Source organism: Canis lupus, chromosome 9 (genome assembly GCF_011100685.1).
Source record: "Canis lupus familiaris isolate Mischka breed German Shepherd chromosome 9, alternate assembly UU_Cfam_GSD_1.0, whole genome shotgun sequence".
Taxonomy (NCBI): Eukaryota; Metazoa; Chordata; class Mammalia; order Carnivora; family Canidae; genus Canis; species Canis lupus.
This window is the reverse complement of record NC_049230.1, coordinates 51008591-51035425: the sequence shown is the minus strand read 5'-3', so window position 1 is coordinate 51035425 and position 26835 is coordinate 51008591. Positions and strand designations below refer to the sequence as shown.

General features: G+C 54.6%; 1 protein-coding gene across 2 annotated transcripts in view; it reads right to left on the bottom strand.

The window, feature by feature from the left end:
* The window catches only part of OLFM1 (olfactomedin 1), a 37688-nt gene extending 32994 nt beyond the window's left edge, over window positions 1-4694 (bottom strand). The window contains exon 1 of one of the 2 annotated variants that reach the window (XM_038548867.1): window positions 4397-4694. In XM_038548867.1, the coding sequence (XP_038404795.1) occupies window positions 4397-4492 (96 nt within the window). In that variant the 5' untranslated portion in view covers window positions 4493-4694. The remainder of the gene's footprint in view (window positions 1-4396) is intronic. The other variant, XM_038548868.1, reaches the window with a different exon arrangement.
* Between the last annotated feature and the right edge of the window lie 22141 nt (window positions 4695-26835).

Here is a 26835-nt window from a genome sequence, read left to right as displayed (position 1 = left end):
CCTTCGGCTCAGGTTGTGATCCTGGGGTCTGGGGATCAAGTCTCGCATCGGGACCCCTACAGGGAGCCTGTTTCTCCCTCTGCCTGTGTCTCTGCCTCTCTCTCTCTCATGAATAAATACATAAAATCTTATAAAAAGAGTGTCTGCCTTCAGCTCGGTGTCATGATCTCGGGGTCCTGGGATCAAGTCCCGAGTTGGGTTCCCTGCTCATTGGGGGGGTCTGCTCCTCCCTCTGCCCCTCCCCCTGCTCCTTCTCTCTCTTTCAAATAAATAAATACAATCTTTAAAAAAAATAAGTTTGCTCAGGGGAGCAGTTGCATCTTCCTCTTTAGGACAAGCAGAATCTCAGGAGTAGAGAACAGATTTGGGGTAACAGGTCCTGGTGGGTTTCCTAGGGGCTTGCCCCACCAGCTGCTCCATGACACCTGCCCCGCCCGTCCACAGCACCCACCCACACTTCCCCAAGGGGAGTAGGGTTTGCTCACGTCTGGACTCGGGCTCCTGGACCAGCAGTGCCAACCATGGTGACACCTGGCCCTCAAGTGCACTCTGCTCATTGTTCACGGCTGGAAGCATGCGTGGAGGCCTGCGTCCTTAAGAAAGGCCAAGCTCTGCTAGGGACCGGAGCTCTGCTTCTCTGTTAGAATAAATCTGATTCCTCCTGGATTCCTCCTGCGTGGCCAGCCTGGACCCTTCTCCTCCCCGCTTCCCTCCTGCCCAGGCTCACTGCTGGCCCTGGGCAAGAGCAGGCAGGAGCGACCCCAGGACCCCCAGGACCACACACACGTCACCCTTTCCAACACCCACCCCCGCTCCAACCCCAGAGCCCCGGGTTCACAGTCTCCGGCCTCCTAAACAAACAATTACGGCAGAGCCTTGGGTCTTCCCACAAAGCATGTCAGCCCAGACACCAGACCACACGGCTCGGACACGCTCTGTACGTGAACCCAGGTCTGACTGTGCTAAAGCCAGCTGGTGTCCAAGAACAGCACACCACGGGGACGGTGAGTTAGCGACCCAGCAGGACAGGGGCAGGGGGGGTGGGGGGAGGGCTGCGACATCTTCCAGCGTCATCCAGTTTTTAAAAGGTGGAGGTCCAGGTTAGGAGGCTAGGAGCTTTTCTCAAGGTCACCCCAATGGTGCCTGGTGGTATTGGGGTACATGTAAGGGCAGCTGAGTCAAGGTCGTTGCTACAGAGCCCCACCCATTTCACAACTTCAAACGCAGGAGCATACTTCTACTGGTGGACCAGGTGGGCCTGGGGCCCGGGTAGCCTTCCCCGCACCCACTGCCCCCAAGACAGAGGGGTCAGCTTGCCCGCACCCACCTCCCCCAAGACAGAAGGGTCAGCTCCCCTGCATCCACCACCCCCAAGACAGAAGGGTCAGCTCCCCCCCACCTCCCCCAAGACAGAGAGGTCAGTTCCCCCAAACCCTACCTCCCCCAAGACAGAGAGGTTTGCTCCCCCAAACCCCACCTCCCCTAAGACAGAGGGGTCAGCTCCCTCAAACCCCACCTCCCCCAAGACAGAGAGATCAGCTTCCCTGCACCCACCGTCCCCAAGACAGAGGGGTCAGCTTCCCCACACCAACCTCTCCCAAGACAGAGGGGTCAACTCCTCACATCCCGCTGGGAAACTCCTATGATGCTTCTTTTTTTTTTTTTTTTCCTATGATGCTTCTCATGGAGCGTGAAGCACCAGCCTTTGATTGGAAATCAGAGAACAGGACCAAGTAAGACATCTTTCTGTCTGAGGACAAAGTTCCTCTGGGCCCACCAGCCTGGCACATAGTAGGCCATCCATCACCGGCCGGCATTTGATTGAGTGGCTCATCATCCGCGAGCTGTCGGGAGAACAGATGGCGCGGCCATGTGCTCCTCTCCCCCGCCCTCCGCCCGCATCCTTCAAGCAGCGCTGAGGAAGTGCAGGTACAAGCCGCACGTTTCTCACTTGTTTCCACCTCCATGCGTGCTGACCCATGAACACGGTGGCCCTAGAACCTTGTGTGTGGATCTCTGGCAGGGTCCCATGGGCAGGGGTGGGCAGGGTGCAGCTGTGGGAGAGACTTCTGCAAGGCGGGAGACAAACAGGGTGGGCAGGGGAGCCGACACCTCACGGCTCAGCCCCCGGTGCTTCGCTGTCTGCATGTTCACTCTCCGTGTTCAGGGGCATACGGAGCTTGCTCACGACACCGTGCAGTGTGGCTTCCTGGGGTTGAGTCACTTTGGGGTCAAGAAAGCAAGACTCCGGAGTGTGGATGGCCCCAAGCAGCTGTCAGGATTCAGAGCAGCCCGGCCCTGACCCTGTTCTACTCCCCACCTTTGAGAGTGCTACGAAAGGTGCCAGGCCCCTGGCCCAGCCCCGATGGGGCCACCTGGGCAGCCCAGGTAGTGGGCATCTCTGGAGCCAGTGGCTATTCTCTAACCTTCATAGACTTGGAACAACCAGAGTGATTTTAGCCGGTGGAGCCTTTGTTCTAAAATTCCACCACAATTCGGGACAATAGGCTTCCGACACAGGACTCTGGTAGCCTAACCTCCCTCTGAGGCAGGCCGGGGGTGGCGAGTGAGGGAGGGAGAGGCCATGCCTCTGGCTGCACTGAGGGACACGGTCCCCTGAGACATCCCGCAGCTGGATTTCAGAGAGGGGAGCCTCCCAAAGAAAACATCATTCCCCTTGCTGGCCCAGGGGCAGGCTGGGGGCCTGGGGAGCTGACCCAGGGCTGCAAGGGGACCTGGCTGCAACAGGAGGCGGAGGTGTGTGTACAGGGGCTGGCGGACCCTCGGGGGTGGGGGGCAGGCTAGGTGGACACTGAGACAAAGCTTCCAATTGAACTTGAACCAAAAGTTTCTTTCAAGAACAGGGGATCTTGAAAAAGATGCAAGGATGAGCCCTCTGGATGGAAAGCATCTGTCCTCTGGGTGCCTAGAATCGGGAGGGCCATTGAGGCCTGGGGGGCCCTCAGGGCAGCCACTGCCAGGCCCACGGATAACCAGCTATCTCTTCCCCACAATGTCTAAGTGAGGCACATGCTGCTAATTACCACCTGCCTGGCTCCTTTCTGCGTCTGTGTGTTCACATCTGTGGAGTGTGTGTGAGTGTGCACACATGTGAACGAGTGTGTGTGTGCATGTGCATATGTACAACTGTCCATCCACAGTACACAAGCCCCTTGGCCAGGCTCTCCCCGCAGCCAGGAAAACTTCCCGGTTCTCCCTGAGACCACGCAGGGAACTTCTCTAGGGGAGGTGGCAGTCTGGTGGCACCAGGGAAGGGGTCCCTGAGGGCAGGTGGGACAGCAAAACCCTCTAGACACTGCGCTTTCCCGGGCGGAACACAGCACGCCTATTCCAGAGCCTTCTCTCCTGGGATCCACCTCTTGCCCTCTCTCTTTGTTTTCTCTTTTATCCTGAGATGGAGGGAGACAGAGGGAGGGAGGGAGTGTCAGGGAAGCTGGGGCTTGGGGCCAAAGTGCAGGCTGCCCGTCCACCTCCCGGACCAGCCGGCGTCCCTCAGCTCTGAGCGTGGCACAGTGGCACCCTCGAAAGGGCATTTTAATGTCACTCCTGAGCAGCTTGGCTCCTGAAGCTGGCAGCCTCTTCCCAGCACCCCAGTGCCAAAGCAGCACCCCCATTCCAGTGCTCCCAGACGGCCCTTCTCCGCCTCCCAGACCAGCCAGCTCTGAAATGGATTTTTAAAATGGAGAATAGCAGCCGGAGACAGGCTTTCTATGGATACATTGTTCAGGGGATGGCAAGCCCGCTTGAAATGCCCAGCGGTCCCCACACACGCACACGGCGGCTTGCCACTCACACTTCACGCCGCGCATGTGGCCACAACCCCCCAAGCCTGCACACCGAGTCCACAATGCACCCAGCCCAGCACGCGCTGCCTGCCCTTCCCCGTCTGGCCTCGGAGGCACAATTGCCACCGCCGCCTGCTTGGGGAGCCCCAAGGGCGGCATCATACCCAAAGGCAGAGATGCAGGATGCTCTGGACAGGGGTGCGGCGGGTGGGGGGGGTGGGACTCAGATCTACCTCTGGAGATGCCAGGAGCTTGGACACCCTGCTCCCAATCCCCCCGGATGACAATAGCAGCGAAGGAGCCCCTGTGCTGCCCTTTGAACTTCTCAGGGGAGCTGAGCGGGAGGCTGGGGTCCTAGGAGAGGGGGCTCAGCCCCGCAGGCGCCGGCCAGGGCTGGGGGCCCAGGTGGGGAGGCGCAGCAGTCCCGGGGCACACCGCGCCCCTCCCTCCCGCCCAGCGCGGCAGGCACGCGGCCCCCTCCCCACCCGGCGGGCCGCTCCCGACTTCCAGGTCCCGTCCCCGCGCCAGGCTGGGCGGCCACCGCGCCCCCTCCTCCTCGCGGGGAGTAAAATGGCGTTGGATGCACGTACTTGAGTGAGTTCGGTGCCCATCAGGATGAGGAAGAGGAGGCTGAGGAGCTTCCGGGCCGGTTGCATGTCTCGCTGCCACGGCCGCCGTCCTGGCATGCGGAGCCCTGGTGCTGGCGCCGGCGCTGCGTGGACGCGGACGCGCTCCCGGCTCTCTGGCCCTGCGCCTTCAGCACCCGGAGCCTCTGCTCTGCATGGCGAGCGCGTCCTGCGCGCTGTCCCCACTGTCCCCGGGCGGGGCGCAGCCCTCCGCGGCCCCTCCTCCCGCCCTCCCCCCGCACCCGCGCGCCTGGGAGGGGGTGCCAAAAGTTTGCGAGAAAGGCTGCCGGGTGGCGCAGAGGGACCCGCGCGCCACGCTCACGCGCGGGAGTGGGGAGGGCGGCGGCGGGGAAGCAGGCTGGGACAGGATGTGACATCAAAAAGGCGGGGGAAATTTAACTGAGAGAAGAGTCCATCCTGGCTGTCCAGGGCTGCAGGGGGCCTGGCCCCCCAGGATGTGGGATGGGGAGGGCAGAGTGGGGGGCGGGGCAGGGCGGGGACTAGCGGCCGGGTGGGGGGAGGGTCTGACTTGCCGCTGGGGAGGTAGAGAGAGAGCAGCTGCACACGCCCTTAGGTGACACTGTTTAATGAGAGAGAGGGATGCTCAGACCCACGAAGGGTGTCTCAAGGCAGGGTGGGAGGTGGGGGTGCAGGCAGCACCAGCAAGCTGGTCATCTGGTCCTCCTTCCTGTCCTCCTGGGGTGGCCAGCATGGGGATGCCAAGGGAGCAGAATGCGTGCTGGGGCTGCTGTCCCCATGCAGGGTCTGAGGGTCAGGATCTGTCCTTGTGCACATGGTCTGCGTGCATACATGTGGAGCCGGTACACACAGGCCTGGAAGGGGTCCCCCGGGGTCTGCATTGTATCTTCCTTCCTGTCACCCCATACTGTCCTTTTACAATTTCTCCCAGCTGGAGATCTCTGTCTTAGACCAGGGCAGCTTCTCCTGGGGTTCACATTTCCCACGAGAACTACTCTTTCTGGGGTGAAACGTCCCCAAGCACCTGTTTTCTGGAAAGCTCTGATATGTGTTTTAACACCCATTTCTATCCCTGTCCCATTGTTTAGTATTTAGCCCCTGGAAAGTCGACCTTTCTAAAGAAGGCCCCAGGCCCAACAAATCGCAGAATGCAGAGGTGCCCGGGGTGATCCATACAGGTCCAACCCTCTCATGTCATAGATGGGGGAACTGGAGCCCTGGGGAGGGGTAACTAATATGTCACCCAGGGAGGTACAGAACAAGGATGGGATGCCGACTTCCAGGCTGTCCCCGGGTCACCCGCACTGGAGGAGGCATCCTCGGGCACGGGGCGAGGGGCTGGGCTCAAGTACCTTGAGAAGACAAGATGGTGGTGGGGCTGCCCTGGCCTCAGGTCCCTGAGTGGTTCCGCCTTGGAGGATCTCTGTTCTCTGGGGTGTGCCCTCCAGTGGGGTGGGCCCTGAGAGCCCGAGAGGAGCAGCCTTGGGAGAAAGGGGGAGAGCAGCCTCTTTCATTGGCCTGAGTGTTCTTATTTCCCATGGCCTCTCAGCACCTGGTAAGGACTGGGAGAGGCTTCAGGGGGTGGAGAGGGTGCTGTGCCAGAGCTGGGGGGCCGGAGTCTTGTCCTGACCCTCCTGGGGAGTGGCTCAGAGAGTCTCAACTGCTGTGGAATGGGAATGAATGATGCCACCATCAGGCCCTTGTAGGCAGTTGAGATGACCAAATGCAGGACTGGTCACAAACATTTTGCAAACTCAAAAGGCCCAGGAGGGGGCTGCTGAAGATTCAGGGAGCATGTCCAATGCCCCGAGTGTCCCCGCAGCCTCCACATCGATGCTCCGGGGCTGCTCCCAGCCTGCATGTGTGCAGAAGAGGGCAGAGGCTCAGAGGAGACAAGACAGCGTGGTCGTGAGTCAGGGATGCGAGCCCCTGCTTGGGGGCTTTTTTTTTTTTTTTGTAAAACGGGTAAGTTAGGCTCTGCCGATTTCCTCAAGTAGATTGAGACCTGAGATCCGAAATTGTACAACAATATGACCCAGTGATCCTCCCTTTGGGGTGAACCCAAGGGAACGGAGAGCTGAGTCTGGAACAGAGAGGTCTGTATGCCCCTGCACGTGGCATCCTCATCCACAGTAGCCAAGAAACGAAACAACTCATGTGTCCCTGGACAGAAGACAGATAAGCCATGTGTTGTGTTCATATGCGGGAATATTACTCAGCTTTAAAGAGGGAGGGCATCCTGACACAGGCCTGTGGATGAACCTAGAGGACAGCATGCTGAGAGACCTAAGCCAGACCCAGAAGCACAGACCTCGTAGAATCCACTCCCAACAGGCCCAAGGGGGGTCAGGGCCATTGAGACGGAAGGCAGAGTCGAGGCTACCAGGGGCAGGGGGACCTGGGTGGGTGTAGGGAGTAATGACTCATGGGGACAGAATCTGTGTGTGGGGTGGTGAACAAGTTCTGGACCTGGAAAGAGGTAATGGCTACACAACATGGCGAAAGTGATCAAAGTCACTGAACTGAGCACTTAAAAATGGTGAAAATGTTATGGTCAACATACACAGGCACGTCATTTTTTAAAATAACGTAATATACTAAAAACCATCGTATTGTACGCTTGAATGGGCGAATTGTGTGATATGTACTTTATATCTTAGTAGAGCAGGTCTTTTAAAATTATACACTTGTTTTTGTGTTGCTTCAAGAAAATAAAATGCAAAGAACATAACAGCAAGAGCAACAGAAGCCTAGTACCCAGAATAGCCAGTGTCGTCACTGGGGTGGTGGGGGGGGGGCGGGTGGGTGCCATGCAGACGTTGGTCTTTGCAGGTGCACCTGGGAAATAGAATGCGCAAGTGTCAGACCGTGTGCCCTAAGACCAGCTCCCAAGTCTCGACCTGCGACGTGGACACGTTGGCCTCGCGGGCCCTGCCCTCAGAGCCCCCTTCTGCCGGCTGGGTGCAGCCAGCGGGCCACCACGTGGGAGGCACCCGGGACCATGCCTGGCACACACGCACATCCTCAACGGCTAAGAAGCAAGCGGGAGAGATGAGCAGGCACCAGTGCAAAAAGGATGAGGTCATCCCCCACATGCTTCACAGCCGGGAAGCATAGATCGGACTTGAACTTGACAGGAGGATGGGAAACCAAAGTGAGGCAGAAGAAATTGGGAACTAGAAGCTCATTCACCCCCACCGTGCAAATACCTTCTCCCAGAGAACCTTGCTACTCAGGAGAAAGAGAAATCCCTGTGCACCGTGTGCTGTTGAGCTGGACGTGTGTCCAGTCCGCGTTTCCATTCGGCCCCCATTGGGCACACCCTGGTCCCTCTTCCTCTGGCCTCCCCTCCTGGCTCAGTGTTTTTAGTGCTGATATTATTTTTACATTGTCAGGGTTTGTAATATTTAGATGGACTCCTGCATCAAAATCCCCTAGAGAGCTTGTCCTATGTCTGGATTTAAGTGGTACCCATGCCTGCACCCCCACCCCCCCACCCCCACCCTGTGCCACCAGCAGGTTCCCCCCTAGGCTCTCTGCTTTGATTCGCCCCTTTTGGGCTGGCTGAAGTCAGGGGCAAGGTGGCCACAGCCAGCACCCCTCGCTGCCACACCTCTCTGCGCACCAATGTAGATTCTTGTCTTTCTTCTTACTCCACCGGCTTTCCCCTGGGGACATGGGGAGGACCTCAAAGCTGTGGCTGCACGCGGAGGTAGGATGGCGCCTGGCTCTGAGGCTCTTGCCTGTCTAGGACCCTCACACCAGCCCAGAGCCCCCAAGCTGTGCCGGGACGTGGCCCAGCGGCTGTGGTGCCACTTTGCTCTTCAGCTGGTGTGGTGGGGCTTGGGGTGCCTCCTCAATGCTGTCCCCCCACCCCATGGAACTCCCACCAATGAGCTTCCGGGGAAGAAGCCAGGGTTCCTGCTGAGACCCCTCTGGAAGGCAAATCAATATGCTTCAATGCTCCTTTAAGACAAGCCTCCTTCCCCTGCCAGCCTCATTACAATGTGACAGAGTGGTTGCCTAGGCAACGGCACTAACTCTCTCCTCTCCTCTCTGCAAATTTCCTAGCAAATGGGGCTGCTCCCACGCAAGGTGTCCGCTGCCTGTGCTCAGAGCCCGGCAGGCTGCCCGGCTTCTCTCTCATCCAGGCGCCAAGCCCAGCCGAGTGCCCCACCTTCCCCTCCCAGCCTCTCTGGGCCTCGATGACCTCAGTTAAACTGACTCCAGGGAAAGACAGGTATCGATGGAGAGCCCACTTATGTGACAGGCCGACCATAGAGGGCCTCCCGGAGGTGTAGGCACCAAGCCGGGGGTGACGATGACAGGCTCTCACCACCACCCAAGGCCAACTTCCCTCATCAGTTGCAAGTCTTTGGGGAAGGAAAGGGCCACCCGGCTTTGCTGGCTTTCTGCAGGGCCACCCGGCTTTGCTCCTGGACTCAGTGTCCTGTCCCTGCAGAGATGCTCAGCCATGGCAGGGACCACACTGCCACCACTGTTCTTCACCCTGCAGTCCATCTGGCCTATGCTAAGGGCTTAAACGTATCTGTCATGGAATCCCCGGGACCTCGATGTGATGCTCCTGCCCCATCCCTCTCTTGCACCAGCTTCCCTCCTGCTTGTCCAGCCAGTGGGGGTGTGTGGGGGGAGAGGGCACCATGGAGCTGCCAGGGGCCACCCTGGAACCACTCTATGTCTCTAGGAAAGGGCTAAAGAGAGACCTTCCAGCAGGGAGTGTCTGCGCCTCAGGGATGGACGAGCATGTACACAGGGCAGCATCGTTTCTGGCGCTTGCTCAGAGGGCATTTGCAAGAAGTGCAGGCAGGGTCTACACAGCCTCTGGCCTCTTCCCTCCAGCTGCTCCAGCTTCCCTCCAGCTCCACCCACAGATAAAGTTGGTTTACTTTCTCTCGGGTCTGCATGGAGTGACTTTATTTTTCTGTTGTCCCTCACACAATGAGCAAGACCTCCAGAAAATGCTGAGTGGACGTGGGGACAACAGGGTCCTTGCCCTGCACCCAGTCTTAACGGGGACAGCATTCACTGCAGTGGCGGGATGTTACCATAGATCTTGGTGTTGATCGAGAGAACAGGGAGTGCTGCAATAAGAACAGAAGCAGTGATTTGGGGTTTCGTGGCTGGGATTTGGGGAGCTGCCACACTGCGTTCCGCCGAGGAGTACGAGTCAGCAGTCTTTGTCAGCAAAGTGGTGACATGTTAGGAAAGGTACACAAGTTGTTCCCAAAAGTGATGACCAGGGACAGAATGACATTTCTCAGCCCGCTGGTCTCTGAGTGTGCTGCGTCACAGCCTGGAGAAAATACCTTTTGCAGAGTGTCCGGTTTTCAGGGAGAACCCAAGGGGCTACAGTTCCGTATTCGGCCTTGTGCGCTCTCCTACTTCTGTGGTTCAGATCCTGTCCCCCAAACAGGATGAAGCTTTGGTCCTCAAATCGAGCCTCGCATGCTCAGAGGTTCTCCGTGGGCTCACAGAGCGGGCCTTTATTCTTCGTTGGCTGAGAGTTTTATTATGATTGGAAGTTTAATTCTGTCCAAGGCTTTTCCTGTATCTACTGACATGAGCATCTGGGTTTTTTTCTCCTTTATGCTGTTAATATGGGTCAGTTACATGAACTGATGTTCAAATGTGAAATCATCCTTGCATTCTGAGAGAAACCTGCTTGGTCGTAACGGATCAGCCCTTCAACATGTTGAGTTGTTCATATGCATCGACATCCATGAGGAATATTGTTTTCAGATGCTGTTTTTGCTTTTCTTGTGGTGTGTTTGTCTGGTTTGGTAGCATGATCATGCTGGCCTCATACAAGTTGGGGATCTCCCCCTTTTCCTCTGTTACATGAAAGGGTTTGTGAAACTTGATGCTATTTCTTCTTTGGCAGTTTGAGGGAATTTGCCAGTGAGACCATCAGGGCCTCGAATTTTCTGAGTGGGGAGCTTTGTTTGTTTCTAATTTAAAAACTCATTTTAAAAACACCAGCTATAGAGATACACAGACTTTCTCATTCCTCTAGTGCAAATTTTTGCAAATTGTGTTTTCTAGGGAATTTGTTCCATTTAATCAGAAGGAATTTGTCAGGTGCATCAGTGTAAAGTTATTAATGATATCCTTTTATCAAATTGTTAATGTTGAGTGTATTGGCATGGAGATTTCGTAATATTTTCTTGTGTTTTTAAGATCTGAAATAGCAGGATGCCTGGATGGCTCAGTCAGTTGAGCATCCAACTCTCAATTTTGGCTCAGGTTATGACCTCAGGGTTGTAAGATCAAGCCTTGCATTGGGATCCTCACTCAGCAGGGAGTCTGCTTGAGATTCACTCTCTCTCTCTCTCAAATAAATAAATCTTTAAAAAAAATCTGAAATAAGCAATTTTTTTCATTCCTGATATTGATCATTTGTTTTTTTTTCTCATTTTCTTTCTGGGTCAGTCTAGCTATGGTTTTAATAAACTTTAATAAACTTTGATCTTTTAAAAAAGTCAGCTTTCGAGGGGCACCTGAGTGGCTCAGTTGGCTAAGCGTCTGCCTTCAGCTCAGGTCATGATCTCGGGGTCCTGGGATCGAGCCCCATGTCAGGCTCCCTGCTCAGTGGGGAGTCTGCTTCTCCCTCTTGCTCTCCCTCTGTGCTCTCTCTCTCTCAAAAAAAAAATTATTTTTATTTTTATTTATTTATTTTTTTTAAGAATCAGCTTTTGGCTTTGTTGTCAACTTTCCTATATTCTGTTGGTTCCCTGTTTCTCTGACATCTTTTCAATATTTTCTTCATTTTACTTACTCTGAGTTGATTTTTCTCTCCTTCTTTTTACTTTTTATAGCTCTTGAGATAGAAACTTGGTGATTAATTTTGGACCTTTATTCATTTCTGACAGGAGCCACTTAAAGCTATGGATTTCCTTCTATGCCTGACTCTAACTGCACCCCATAAATTGTCACCTGTTGTGTTTCTGTTATCCTCTCTGTGTGAAATATTTTCTGGTTTCCATTGTGAAGTCCTCCTCGAGCATGGATTACTTAGATGTTGTCGGCATCATTTGGGAGTTTCAGAGATCTCTTATTGTTGATTTCTAATTTAATTCTGCTGTGGCCAGAGAGCACACTCTGATTTCGATTCTTTTACATTTGGCTTATTTGCTCTGTGCAGCAGAATGTGGTCTGTCTGGTGAGCAGACTGCGTGCACTTAGGAAGAATGTACATTTTTCAGTTGTTGGGTTTAGTGTTCAATATCAATTTTGTCAAGCTGATGGATGATGTTGTTCAGGTCCTCTATGTTTCTATTGACTTTTCTTGCCAGCCCTTTTTTTTTTCTTTTTTTTTTTTGACTGTGGACTAGTTTCTCTTCTTTCTGTTCTATCAATGTTTCATGTATTCTGAGACTCTGTGCTTGTTTCCTCTTTCTGGCAAGTGGACCCTCTTATCTTTATGAAATGTCCATCTTTATCTTTGATAACTTCCTGTGTCTTGGAAGTCTATTGTATTTGATGTGAATAAAACTACTTTAACTTCTTATCCTTACCATCTACATGGGGTATAAGTTCCATCCATACACCATCCATTTGTTTTGTCTTCATATTTAAGCTGCTTTTCTTGTAAACTGTATTGAGTCAGGTCTCACTTTTCATTTTATCCATTCTGATAACCTCTGCCTTTTTAAAGTCTTTTTTAAAGATTTTATTTATTTATTCATGAAAGACACAGAGAGAGAAGGGCAGAGACATAGGCAGAGAGAGAAGCAGGCTCCATGCAGAGAGTCTGACATGGGACTTGATCCCCGGACTCTAGGATCATGTCCTAGGCCAAAGGAGATGCTCAACGGCTGAGCCACCCAGGCATCCCTAACCTCTGCCTCTTTAATTGGTGTGTTTGTTCTATTAACATTTAGGTGTGTTATTTTATATTTATTTTCAGGATTTCTGAAATCCTGGTTTTTTAGATATGTTGTTGTTCTACTTTCTTACCTTCTTTTGGATTATGTGACTATTGTTAAAAATAATTCCATTATAATTTCCCTCTTGACTTTCAAGTTACACATCTTTGTGTTGTTATTTAGGGGGATTACTCTAGGGATACAACATATGCCCCCCCATTTTTCAGTCTACCTGGGTTACTGGTCTGTTCACACCTTCATCCTTTATGTAATCATCATCAAATGTATTACTTCACATGCATGATAAACCCCCAAGACAATATCTGTATTTTGCTTTAACCAGTCTTGTGTGTTTCCAAGAAGTTAAGGGGAAAATACTCATTTTCTATTTACCTGTATACTTGCCACTTCTGACGCTCTTCGTTCATTCTTGAAGACCTACTTTTCCATGCAGCATCATTTTCCTCTGCCCAAGGGAACTCCTTTGCTGTTGCTTGTGCTGTAGGATCCTAGAGGAGGATTCTCTTAGTTGTACTTGATGGGAAATGTCTTTACTCTTCATTGTTGAGGCTACTTTCGCTGGACATAGAATTCTTAGCTGAGAAGCACTTTCAGATTGCTAAGGTGCCATTTATTTCTGTAGTGCTTTTTCTTTCTTCTTCATATTGGGTGATTTCTATCCTCTAGTGTATATTCTAGTTCACTGAGTCTCTCCTCAATCATGTCCAATCTGCTATTTAAGCCCATCAGGTAAATCTTTTCATTCATGATATTTTATTTTTCCTAGTATTTCCATTTGGATGCTTTTTACATTTACTGCTTGATTTCCTATCTTTCCATTGATTGTGAAGATGTTTTCCGTTCGTTCATGGAACATAGTTGCAAATGGCTGCCTTGTCTAGAAATTCCAACGTTGGGTTTATCTCAGGGTCGTTTTCCTTGCAAATGTATCGCTTTCCTGACTACTCATTGTTGAACAGTTTTGGAACTTGCCTTGTGGTGAGACTCTGGATTCTGTGACATCTCTCCAACCTACTCGTATAGACGCAGACTGCGCACTCTGTCACACCTGTGGGTGGCAGGAGTACAAGTCTCAGCCTACTTACCCTCTGCCTGGAGCTTGAGGCTTCGGGGTCTATCCAGAGTGCTAGTATTTATAGTTGCTTTTGGGGACAAGATTGGTTGATTAGTTTGTCTAAACTGGGAATAGAACCCTGGAAGCCATTTGTTACTTGTAGATGTGTTTACCAGCCAGAGGCGCAGGGAGGAGAGGTTGTCATGTCTCCAGATGCAGCCCATCCTAGTCCCTTATATGGAACAGGCCAGCCTTCACCTTCTCCCTGTCGTCTGGTATTTTGTCATTGGCCACTACGAACAACTAGGTGGCACTTTGAATATTCTATCTGGGGACTCCTTCAGTAGCTCATGGAGTTTGCTAAGTTTATTTATTTCTGATACTCCATGAAACCACAGGCAGCAGTGGTGGCAGACTTGTACCCTGGCATAACAAAGAATGTGTGGCATCCACTGACTACCTACACTCTGGCTGTCAGGGCTCTATGGCCCACTAGTCTCTCACATGCCTTCTGCCCTCTCTATGCTTCTCCAGCCTCCTCTTGCTGCCTGGAATCAGAGCCAACCTCATATGTGTTAGGTTTGGGTGATGGCAGCCCCATCTATGAACCACACTCTGCCCCATACCTACCATGCATAAGGTTACTCCAACTTGGTGCGACCCTGAGATAAACCCAACGTTGGAATTTCTAGACAAGGCAGCCATTTGCAACTATGTTCCATGAACGAACGGAAAACATCTTCACAATCAATGGCACAAATCTTCCATTTTAGTGGGGCTCAGAAAGGACAGTTTGCTTCCATTCCAGTGTCAGCTGGGGTGGCCCGAAGGCTGGGGAAGACTCGAATGTTATGGACTCCCCTGAGCACTCGTCACTCACATGTGGGCCATTGACACTGGCTGTCTGCTGGAGCTCCTGCACGTGGCCTCCCCATGTGGCTTCTTGGCTTCCTCCCAGTATGGCGGCAGGGTGCCAAGGGAGGCCATCCAAGAGAACAAGGTGGAAGTAAGGACATGGCATTTTTGTGACTTGGCATCACTTCTTCTGTACCCTATTGGTTAAGGTGGCACAAAGTTTGCCCAGGTTCAAGGAGAGGGGACACAGGCCTCACCATGAGATGATTGTGAGGCCACCATAATAGTATAGAAAGAATGGAGGAGATGGGATATAACATCCTGACCACATTTGGTAAATCAATCTGCCACAGGGACTATCTGATGAGTGAGTGAATGTTAATAATTATTAATGAATAAGCAACTCTTCTGTCTTCTGATTTATAGAGCTCAGAATGGATTGTGAAAAATAGTCATTTTTCTAAACAAGTAATCTGTTTGCAGCTTGAAGGTATCCCTCAAGTTTCCTATTCTTTAGCCATTAATAGCAACCACTTATTACATAAAACAATGCTTCCATAGTAATTATAGTGCCAGGCCCCTCTAAAGTGTTTTATAGGCCTTGACTCATTTAGTTTTGTACCTGCCAGTTGTATCTGAGATCGTTGAACACCAAGATGTGACATCTGAAAACCAGGTGAAAGGCACCCATAGGTAACTGGGTATCCACATTTTCCACACCAGTGTCCGGTTCACCATGTTCCTCTTTCCCTCACTGTCCTGAGTGTCTGGGCCGCGGGTGGTCTGATGACTCAAAGCATGTAGGACTCAGTGCACCAGGCCTAGCGTGGGAGCAGAGGAAGTTTCAAGGGCAGGCCTGACTTAAATTTGCTGCATGAGGTGAGAGCTCAAGGTAGGCAGAACCAGGTTCTCCAGAAGGCAGAGCAGGGGTGTCGGGTGAGAGGGGCATTTAGCTGAAAATATCTGGGTGATTCTTCCCAGCTCTATAACCCACTTTGAACCAGAACCAGAGAGGCCTGGCTCTACTGGGGTCGGCTGTGAGCAGGCGCATCACAAACTGTGAGAGGTGGGCCATTTCCATGTGCTCGGTGTTGGGCCAGTGCCTGGGATCTGGCGCAGGTGCTGGCAGAGGCTTGCTGAGTCAACAACCCCCCATCGGGCGGGGGACACCTGTGATGGTTCCACAGGATCCTTTAACACTGCAGGTGCTGGTTCTGTGAGGATCGGGAGCATGAGCTCATCTGTCTCATCCTGCCTGTCCTGAGACTAAGACCAAGACAGAGGTCCTCACCACGGTCACCTGAACCGCTGTGGTGCACTGAGCCCCTTCCCGTTCCCCGCCCCTGTCTGGGGCCACCTGGAAGGGTCTCCTGACCGCACTGGTTTGCACATCTTGCTTATTACTTCCAAACGGCTCCCTACTCTCTGTGTGCCCAAGATAAGGGTGACCCCCCACACCCCGACCTTACCCTGGCCCTTCTGTCCTGTGGTAAGTGAGAAACCCTGCCTTCCTCTGCAAGCGACTGACCCTGTGACCTGGGCTCTATCAACAAATGTGCCTGTGGAAGCGGTCTTCTGGCGGCCACGCTCGGAGGCTCACGCTTGCATTGCCCACAGCACTGTGGTGGCTGCTCTGGCACAGGGGGCTTCCTGCACTCTGGTCGTGTTGGGGCGGAGTAGGAATGGGAACAGAATTAGCATGAGCCCCCCACGATTCCACCCAGGCCCGAGGTCAGCTGAGGTGGAGCCTGCCCCATGTCCCTTGTACAGACAGCTGCCAGACTGGCTCCAAAACCGGGTTCCCAGGTCCGCTTCCGGGGAGGGGCGGCCAGCTTCATCATAGACTGTGTTTGGTCACAGAGGAAGAGCACTGATTGAACAGCTGAATCCTCCCAGCAGGTGTGGGTCCACTTACCGCCATTTGCTGTAATGTGGAGTATTTATTCTTTGAGCGAAGGGCGCTTTCTCTAACCCACACCCATTGGGGAGCCACTGCATCTGTAGGTCAGAGGGTTTTTCTTTTTGTCCTGTCCTTCGGAGCCTCCTGCCCCTCAAACAGCAGAGAAAATAGATGTGTGAACCATCCACCAGGTGAATTTGGGAGTGTAGAGAGAGGAGGGGAAATAAAGATATTCCTTACCCTTGAAGCTGATTCTACAGAGTGTGACATGGAGCCAGGAGCTGTGCAAATGTGGGGTGGACCATGGTGCGGAGTTAGGGACTCAAGGGTCTCGCTCAAACTGGTGTAGCAGGCTGATGGTGCCGCCGCTCAGGGGGCATCTGTGTTTGGGCACCTTGCCCTGGCCAGCACGGGTGCTCATGAGGCATCCGCCTTACGCTGCTCACACCAGTTCGTCACCTCACTGCAGACGCACCACACACCCCATCCAGAGCAGGGACGCCACACACAGGGCCGTGTCATTTACACAGGGCTGACCGTCCCTGCTCCAAACTCTGGGGGCCTCCATCCTGCCTTTAGAATCTGTTCCCTCTGCCCTCCCTTTCCTGAGCAGAAGATGGATGGCACCAGGGAGGAGGGAGAGGAGGGACACGGCACCTCCGATGTACGAGGAGGGGGTGCAGGTGTCTGCATCGGACCCAAACAGCCACACCCCTCAAGCACGTGCATCCTTATTTCTGAGAGCTGCTGTCCTGCCACCCAAGGTGTCCCGCCATACCTCCTCGACATCCCACGGGTGGGCTCTGAGCCAGCCGCGGTGTCGCAGATTGATATTTCTGATATGATTACTGATAATTTTCTTGGCATTGAAAAGTCATTCAATTGTCCTGTTGTGTTAACTCTTTTTCATGCACTTTTCCTGTTTTCTGTTGGGTTCTTGGTCCTTTCCCAATGGATTTGTAAGAGGACTTAAATGCAAGGATATTAACCCTTTGTGGTATGTTGAAGACCCCTTGTTCTAGGTTCCCCACGCCACGTGTGACTTTCCTGCCTTGGGAAAAGATCACATTTCAGGGACAGCGTGCTTATGCATCTTTTCCTTCACGACTCCCAGTTTTTAGGACCTCTGTGCTCTAAGATCGTAGTTAGAGACATGGCTGCACCCTCGAGGTGACTGTGCAATCCCCAGCCCATGTGTTCATCCATGCGTAGGGCAGGCCCTGGCCCCTGCCCCTGAGGATTTCCCCATGCTGCATCCGACCTGCAGAGAACCTCGGTCTGTGCCGCCTGTGCTCGGACACCAGACCTGGGTGGCCAGGCACCTCTGCAGTCATGCAGCATGCAAGGGTCCCCGGGGCCCTCTGGCCAGGTACCAGGTCTCTCTTTGATCATCTCCAAACCTGCCTGTCCCACATTCCAGGCCCTCAAGTGACCCTAAAAAGCTCTGTTCAAAAGAGAGCATGGACTTCTCAGAAACGACCCGTAGGAAGGTTCTAGGCCCCAGGGCAGCAGAGGAGGATCTGGTTTGGACAGGAGCACCTCTTGGCTGCCTTGGTGACTATCTACCCCCCATCACTGCCCCAGGGTCCTGCAGAGGGAGAGGGATGTATCTCTGTGTGGTTGTGGGTGCACCTGCCATCTGAAAAAGGGGCTACAGGTGTGGGTAACACTCTCAAGCACATACACAAGTCGTTGCCTATGTTTTACATGGTGAGAAGAAGCAGCGCGGAGGTGCTAGGGAGGAACATGGCCTGGGAGTCAGGTTGACCCTGGAGCATCTTAAAGGGATGAAAGCAAGTGGCATGTGGAGGACACCAGGGTTTCCGTCAACAGGACACAGCCTGCCCCATCCTTCAGGAGTCGTTACACACCGACCCCGCTCTGCCATCATTTCCCTTTTAATCTGTTACCAGACCTAGAGCGTACAGGCTGGGAGAAAGGGACCCACACGTCTCTGTGGCAGACTTTCTCGGAGGAATTTGTTATGAATAATTAATGCTGAGTTTTTGAGTTTTATGTAATGAAAATATTTTGGGCCTGTCTTCTTTTTATAATTTTGCATGTTGGTTATGTGATGGAATTTAAAAGGCATGCGTATTCGTATTCCCCCTTTCAATGTTTTTTTTTAAATCATACTCAAAATAAAATTCTGTACCACAAATGAAAGGAAATAACTTGGTGCTTCTCATCTATAAAGGAGGAATGCTAACTAGCATTTCATGCATGCGTCCTTCCTGTCAGCCAGGGGACGCATACTTCCTGCGGAAAGCAGGTGCCCAGCACAATTTTGGATGATGGTTGGACAGGCATGGAACCCGAAACATACTGCCCAGAAACCCCGGAGCCCTGCATAGCCCATGAACCCTCACTTCTGTTTTGATGGGATTTTTATTAGAAATCCAAGCAAAGGAGGGAGCAGGTGAATTGGGTGGAAGATGGGATCTCTACTTTCCATGTAAGAGGTCAACAAGGGGTCCAGATGCCCCTGGAACTGGCTGTCTGCGTGAAGGGCCCCCAGTCCCGAGCACACAGGGCCAAGCCTGGAAGGGGATGATCTTCCCCGCCCTGGGGACTGCCAAGAGCTCCTCATAAGCTGTGCACTTTGCACGTGTCTCAGACCCTCACCTCTGTGCGGATGGAGGCTGACAAGGGGTCTTCCTCTTTCCAGAGTGTTTCCGGTCCTGGGAGAAACTAGGTCTGGGTGATCTGGTTGCCTCATTGGTGAGTAGGAGCTGACACTGAATGGGATACTTTGCCCCCAGAGGGTGAGTGTCTAGGCACCTTGGCAGCACATCTGCAAGCTGACCTGTCCCATGTGTCCGGGCCATTTTCAAGCACTTCTGTGTCACCTACCTCCAGCATCTGGAGAGAGAGTTGGGTTCTCACTCCTCTGTGTCTCGGTGCCCCTCCAAGGATCCCCCAGCTTGACCCAGGAGGCTGGTCGTCCTGGTCAACGTGACGATGCCTGGACCAAGCGTGTGCCACAGGGGCCGACAGGCCTGGCCAGCCACGGCCAGCAGCTTCCACATGCTGACAGGTGGTGACCTGCAGCACGTTGGATGTGGGCGTGTCCAGAGCCTGCCTGGACACTGAGACACGCAGCCGTGTGTCCTGCATTCCCTGCACTTTGCCTCGGGCTGCCACCCGGGGAGGCAGAATTGGGAGGGGCGGTGGGATGGGCTACAGGGTGTGCGGGGACTTGCATATCCTCAGGCACTTTTCTAGAACCCTCCAAGCTTAGCTCTGAGTTGTGAGTCTGGGGTGGGGGTGGTGAAGTCACTGTCAGCTCCCAGCTCTTTTTGTTCCCTGTAGGAACTGGAACCCGCAGGTGGCCTTGAGGTGGCTCCACTGTGTACATTGGCCAGGTGCCCACCCTGGTGCGTCTGCGTCCCCTCCTCCACCCTGGGGCTCCCAGAGGAAGTTGGGAATGGGGAGACTCTACAGACCCTGTGGGTTGACCCCAGTCACCTCACAGAGACCTGTGATCCGTGCACAAAGGATAACAGGAAGATGCACCCCCAGGACTCTCCTGATGGGAATAGGTGTTTACCAGGCTGAAAAGATGACACATTTCTTGTTTGGCTAATGAATCCCCAGGAGAGATTACATATAAATATATCTTTCAGGTGAGACCTGGCTTAATTGTGACCACTGGGCTTTGCCCGGGATGGAGACGGGCCAGGCCGGGGGCCCACAGCTCATGGGCAGGTCGTTCCCTCTCCTTGCACATTTCCCAGAGGCCACATCCTAGGGGCCACGCAGCAGTTTCTGGGAGAGCCCGGGTCGGATCTTCTCATCTCAGCCCTTGAGAGGGTGAGTCACAAGAGAAGGTGTGTGGAGGAGCCAGAGATCTTCAGAGGGATGCAGTGTCCACAGATTGGACTGGGGACGGGAAGAGGCTGAGGGGTCATGGGAATTGTGACCTGTGGGCCCATCAGAAATTGGCTTTGTACAAACTGAAAATTCAATCATAATAGAGTGATACAGATTTTTTTTTTACAAACAAAGCATTTTTCAAAAGGACACAGCTTGCAGGTGCACCCACTAGGTCGATGATGAGACACTTTGGGCACAAAACAACTGTAGTAAGATGGACACACCGAGGGCCAAATATGTGGGGATTTATGAGCTCAGAACCAAGCTCAAGCTCAGGAAGGCCATCCTGGTCCTTCTGGACATGGCCCAGGGAGAGCCAAGCATCCCTCTGCCCTTTCCTGTGGGGACTGAGCCTCAGTCGGAGTACAGCTGGGGGGTGACCACACCCCGTGCTGCCCAGTGGGATACAGACCAACACAGGCCATGCTGGACCCCCAGGAGGAAGGCTGATGGGTCTGTGAGAATAGGCGGGGCTGACACCATCTCACTCCCCAGGAAGAGACACTGAGACGTTGTGTGCCCCCCTCTTAGGCAATGCGGAAGAAAGTGCCCACCTGCCCACCCAGGGCTCTTGTCAGGCTCTGGGTCAGAGGACGGTCCAGGAGGACAGGGATAGAGGAGCACGAGATGTAGTCAGCAGACTCTGGTCTGCGGTGGGAGGGTGGTACAGAGGACAAGTGATCCCATTCCTCCAACCAAAGAGAAAGGCAAGAACACCACCCAGCATGAGGAGGGGACCCTGACTGTCCTGAGGTGGCCTGAGCAGCAGAGGCTAGTACCCCACCCGGGTCTGGGGAGGCTCTTTGGCATCGAGTATCCTGAGGGCATTAATCCCATTCTGGGGGCCCCACCCTCCGGACCTTGTCAATCCCTGACCACTTCCCAGGGTCCCACCTCCTCATGCTGGGGGTCTGGGCTTCAACATATGAATTAAGACTTGGGGGCGGGATGCAAACAGTCTGTCTAGATCACCTACATGTTGAAGGAGCTCCCAGAAACCCGCCGACAAACTGCAGCGTATGCAGGCTTTGGATTCGAAGTCAAATATATGCACAGCAGAGAAATTTCAGAAACAACGGGAAATGAGAGCACCAGCCATCAGAGGACCATGGGGCTAGGGCCCCGGCCATGCACTGAGCCTCTGGGAGTCGGCCCTCCCTCCCTGTGGCCCCACCACACCAGCAGACACCAGCGCTCCCGTCCCCTTCCAGGCAGCTCGGCTTCGGGTCTCAAATCCCCACCGCTCGAGGGTCAGCTTCCTCAATTCAGAGCTACTTGGTGAGGTAAGGCTAACAGAAGGCCCAGAACAGTGCTAGGCACAGACGAGGGGCACGTAGAGGACTGGCCACTGTGACTGCAGCAAAGACCACACATATGGACCATGCGTGGGCCCCTCTGGTTGCCACCTTCTTGTGCCCTCCCCTGCCTGACCCATGGGCCCCTAGGCAGGTGCCATCTGCACAGAGTGGCCTGGGGCAGGAAGGAATCTGCGAGGCTCAGAATCTCAGAACTCTGAGAGCTGGTCCCCAGACCCCTTCACCCTGCAACTAGAACCCCATCCATGGCATGCTCCTCCTCCCCCAGGGGGCCTTCTTCCTTCCATGGGGGCACGGTACTTCCCAGCCCCAGGCGTCCACACGATGACTGGTGCAGAGACATGACAAGGCGTCTGAAGGGTCTCCTTCACAGGAGGCTGCAGTCGGCTGCCTGGGCCTCCAAAGATTGGCCGGCCTCAGAAGCACGTGGGATCCTCAGCCCCGAGGCTGAGAGAAGACAGGCATGGCTCGGACCCAGGGCGAGGATTCAAGAACATACATGTGCACATATGTATACAAGTATCTGTGCGTGTGCGCATGAGTAAGTGCAAGCACTATGTGTACACATACCTCTCCTGGGGAGAGAGGGGAGGGTGCCGGATGCCACTCCAGCCCTAAACTTTTGTTTCCTGGTAGCACTGCCATGGAGGGGTTGGCTCTGGCACTGGGATCAGCTTGAGATCCTCTGGTCCTTCTCACCCCATCCTTGCCCATGGCCAGTGGGCAGACTCCCAGGTGATACATAATATGCAGGAAAAATGCACCAAGCTCTTAGCCGCGGGGGCCCCTTCCCACCTTCCTTCCCCTAGAAGCCCCCAGGCTAGTCCCTGGCCAGCCGAGGAGAATCCTGTGATGACTATCTAGGCAGGGACTTAGGTTGTCCAAGGTGGGCACCCCAAATACTCATTCCTGGGGGAGCCTTCCCCAGACACAGGGGATGGGGTGCACCTGGCTTTGGGGCACCACCCGCTCTGGGGATAGGTAATATCCCCCCACCATCCCTGCCAGCCACATCTCTCCCCACCTTGACTGCAGCCGTGAGTGGGCTGGGCACTGGCAACGCTGATTAATTCTGGACACTGCGGTGCAGCCGTGAGCCGGAGCCAGGCACGTGGGAGCAGACTAGTTTGCAAATCAAGGTCAACAAATTCATCTATCGATCAAAGAACGTGCCTTTGACTTTCCCTCCCGTCAAAATCCTTCCTTTCTCCGTCCTAAAAGGTCTGCCGGGTCTCTGGGGACAAGTGGATTCCCCTCTGCCTGCTGCCCTCGCCTACCCCGGGCTCACTCCCCTGGCCCCTGCCCGAGCCGCTGGCCGTCCCTGCTCCGGCCTGGCTGTGACGGCCTGAAGCTCAGGCGTGAGTGCTCTCCCCTCTTCTGCTCTGTCTGCATGCCTGCCTCCCAGGGCCCTGCTCCTGATCCTGGGTCCTCCTCAGACCCCAGCCACTGGCTGTTCATCATGTCAGCTTGAGCCTCACCCCTGCAGAGCCACAGGCCACTCTCGGTGGTGACCACTGGCCAGTCCCACACATGGTGGTGCTCATCCCTGCACGATTCATTCATTTATTCACGGCCGTGCTCCTGGGACAAGGTAAGATTGAGGGTCGCCATTGGGCCGGAGGCTGGGGCCCAGCTCAGAGCATGTGACATGGGCCATTCTGAGCTCCTCTGACCCAACTATCCTCACCCTCGAATTGGTTAATTGCAAAATAAAAAGTCAATAATTTCCCATTTTAGGGAAGAAGAGTCCAGGAGAAGGCATTGAATGCCCGGGCAGAAGTGAGGACTGCTATTAGCAAAACAAAAAAAAAACAGGTAGAGAACAGCAAGTGTTGGTGGGCTGTGGGGCGCCCGGAGCCCTGCGTGTGAGCAGGTGCTCCCAGTGCAGCTGCCACGGGGAACAGCCCAAGCCTCCCTCAGAGCCTCAGAATGAAAGCCATCACATGGGCCTGTCATCATGTCTGGGCATGTCCCCGAGAGGATCGTAACAGCTTCTCGAACAGATCCTGGCATGTCCAAGTTCACAGCAGCAGGATTCATGACAGCGAAAGGGTGGGTGCCCCCCGGCGTCCTGCGATGGGTGATGCATGGACCACACACGTCCACCGGACTTGTATGAGGTTCGGCAAGTCCACAAACAGGATGGGACCCGCCCTTGCTCCTGGTCATTCCCACGGCGGCTCCACGGAGGGTGCGAGTGTATCCAGGATGAGCATGCGGGGTGAGGGTGGATGCTGGGGGGACACCCGGCACCTTTGTCCAAGGTCACCTTCCTTTCACACACTTTGAGCAGGCCCCGGAGAGAGGCTAACGCATGAGCAGCCCAGTTCCCAGAAGGCCTGTCCTCTTTTACAAGAACCTAGCTCCCCTGCAGCCTGGATGTTACCCCAAGAAGTGACATGAGAGGCCCTCATCTTCCTCGTCCACTGGCTCAGCGAACACCAGGGCTGTTGCTTACCACTCTGCATCTGAGAATTCAATGGAGTAGTGGCCTCTGAGTGGGTGTCCATTCCCACCCACTTGGCTTTTGCAGGAAGGTGTTGGAAAAGAGAATCAGGGACCTTGCATTATGTCTTCCAGAAGCTTCTGGCAGAACGGTAGAAGTTGCTTTGAGCTGGGCCTGGCTGTCCGCACAAGGAGGCAGATTGGCTTTAGTAGCTGGAATAAGTGTTCTCGGAGCAAAAGCTCCCTAATATGAGGGAGGTGCAGGGGGACAGGGGCCTCGGGGAGCCCCAGAGCCGGCGTGAGCTGTGGGCGGAGGTCACCATGCTCGCCTAGAGAGGGTTGGACTCGGCAGAGGCAGCATCCGCACTTGTGCCAGGCCCTGGTGGGGGTGAGGGCACGGGTTTGCTGGTCGCAGGGCAGGAGCCGCTGAGTCCAAGATGGATCAGCCTCGCGGTCTGGGCTCTGACACCTCTGTGCCTCCCCTCCCTGCGCAGGCTGCGCAGCGAGAGCTCAGGCTGGGAGCAGAGAAGGGGTTCTAGGGCATATCCTCCCCTTCACCCAGACCCTGTCCTGGGTAGCAATCTGGAACCTCTGAGGCTCACGGCCCCTCGTCCTTGGGCACTTGGGCCATTCGCACTGCAAGGTAGATGCTATAAGGGACAGCTTCCCACCTGGATGTGCGAGCATGTCCACTGTCATTGCCACGGCCAGCCTGGGAGCAGGACCACTGGACAGGCCCTTGCACAATTTTCCCGCCAAACAGGCTCCTGCTTCTGTGGGAGAAGGGAAGTGCCAGACCAGGGAATCCTCGCTGGGATCCCATCCCCAGGGCAGTGGCCCCAGCAGGGGCATCGGGCAAGTCTGCGGTGCCCTGCATGCCCGGGGCATGTGGATCCTGTGGCTAGGCCCTCAGATCTGGCCTCCTGCGTTCTCCGGGCCCTGAGCACTCCTGCTCTGGAGACTGCTGGGGACGAGGTCCAGGCTCGAGACTCATTGTTCCTCTGGTTGCCATATCTCAAGTGCCCGTGCAGCAGAGTCTGCAGAGTGCTCTGGAAACCGCTAGGGAAGCATGGCAAGCAGCACCCAGGCTGGGCGTTCAGGGGTGTCTTCCAAGCACATGGGAAGTTTCTGGGCCAGACAAGGGCCTGGGCACAAGGCAGGAGGCTGCACAGCTGTGGCCCACGGGCCACCCCCAGAGCCACCCTCAGAGCCACCCTCTGGCTTCTCCCACCTGTGAGGGACTTCTGGGTCCCAGGTCCTCAGGGCTCCACCCGGCCACCTCCCTGGGCAGGAGCAGGGGTGCCCAGTTCCAGATCTGCTCCTCTCCTAACCTTTGTCCAAACTCGCCCAGCCTCCCTCTCTCCCTGTAGGGGCCAAGCAGCTGTCACACAGGGTGTGTGTGTGTGGGGGGTCCGTGGGGTGTGCTACCTTTCCTACATCCGGCCCAGCTCGCCGGGAATGCGGGTGACTGGCCCCCAGGAGGGGTGGGCGCATGTTTCACAGCCCAAGGGTAAGCCAGGGGGGTTCCACTGGGAGAGCAGGTGGTTGAGGGCTTCTCGGAGGGGGGCTTCTCGGAGGGATGTCTGCAGACATCTGGGACTTTCCCTCACAATCTTCTGGAGACAATATTCGTGCCGAGCTGGATTTCATGGTGGAACGTCAGGCACGCTGTGGGGTTGGAGCGCAGAATTTTTACTTGGAAAAGATCCTGTGGTAGCTCTCAAAGCATAGCCAGCTGCCTCTGAACCCACTTGCCCCTGGCAAAGCCACTCCAGGCGACCTTCTCCTCAAAGATGACATGGACGGGAAGCATCTCATTTCAGGGTCATGCAGGGAGTATGCAAGATGCAGCGGCTGCAGCCCACAGTCACATTTAAATGCGGTTTGCTCAGATCCTGTCGTGTTGAGTGCCAGGGCTGGTGGACACCCGCTGCTGCTCCCCTTGCGGCACAGGGGGTGCCCGCAAGCGTGTGGAGGACACACAGGACCTGATGGCTGGGACGTGGCAGGAAGCCTTCCTGGATGAGGCTGCTTGCTGTGGAAGGTTGGCCGGAGCCCATCACAGTGCGGCCCAGAGAAGCTCCCCTGGGCCCCACGCGCTGGGATTTCGGGGCCGTGCAGCAGCAACAACCCCACATGTCCCGAGCCTGTCCATGTGGCCCTGGGCAGGGTCAGGCTGGCCTCCTTGGAAGAAAGTAACCATGTGCTACCCGTGCTTGCAGGAGTGAGGGCCAAGCAACTAGACATTATTTGGGAATCTTCTGCAAATGTGTCTCCTTTTTCCCCATTTATTGATCGGTTCCGTCATTTCTCAGGTCAGTGTGGCCTCATGCATATTTATCTTATGCTTTGCGATATAACCAGATACTGCTCAGCTGCAGACATCGCCTGCGAAGCTCAAGACAGAGCAAGACTTGCTGCCGGGGCCCAGGTCCGGGGACTGACGCCACCTCTAGCCCCCACGGCTGCGGTTCACACAGACTCCAGCCCCTCTGCACCATCCCTCTCATTTCCACGATGAGGGGCAGGGGTTCCTTCTGTCCCTGACCCGAGGCCCCCACACCCTGAGCCCCTCCCAGGAGCGCCCTCTCCCTGGCTCACCCTCCCTGCCAGGACCCGGCCCTGGAGCCCCCGGGTGCGATGCTCCTCGGGTCCCTCCAGGCCTGCAGCAGCTGCTCAGGAGAATGCACATTGGCTTCGTGAAGATGGCGCAGCACACATTTGTTGGAAATTCTGGGAACAAATGTCCTTCACAGTTCTTTAAAAATGCAAAGCCAGTGTCAGGGAAGGAGGTGCCAGCAAACAGCATCTCTGTGCTTGCTTTGAAGCATGTAGGTCAATATTTCCATTTCAAAAAGGCAGTCGCCAGCTGCTGCTGTTATTAAGCAGGGTGTGGAGAGCAGGTCGCAGGCCCTGACTGTGGCCAGCGAGGGGAGAGATGCTCCCCCTGGAAGCACAGGGAGGAACATGAGGCCCCAGTTAGCAAAGGCAGCCAGGAAACTGTCTGCAAACAGGAGGGACATGGACAGGTCAGGCTCCAGCCTGGAAAGTGCACCCAGAGCTGCTTTCTG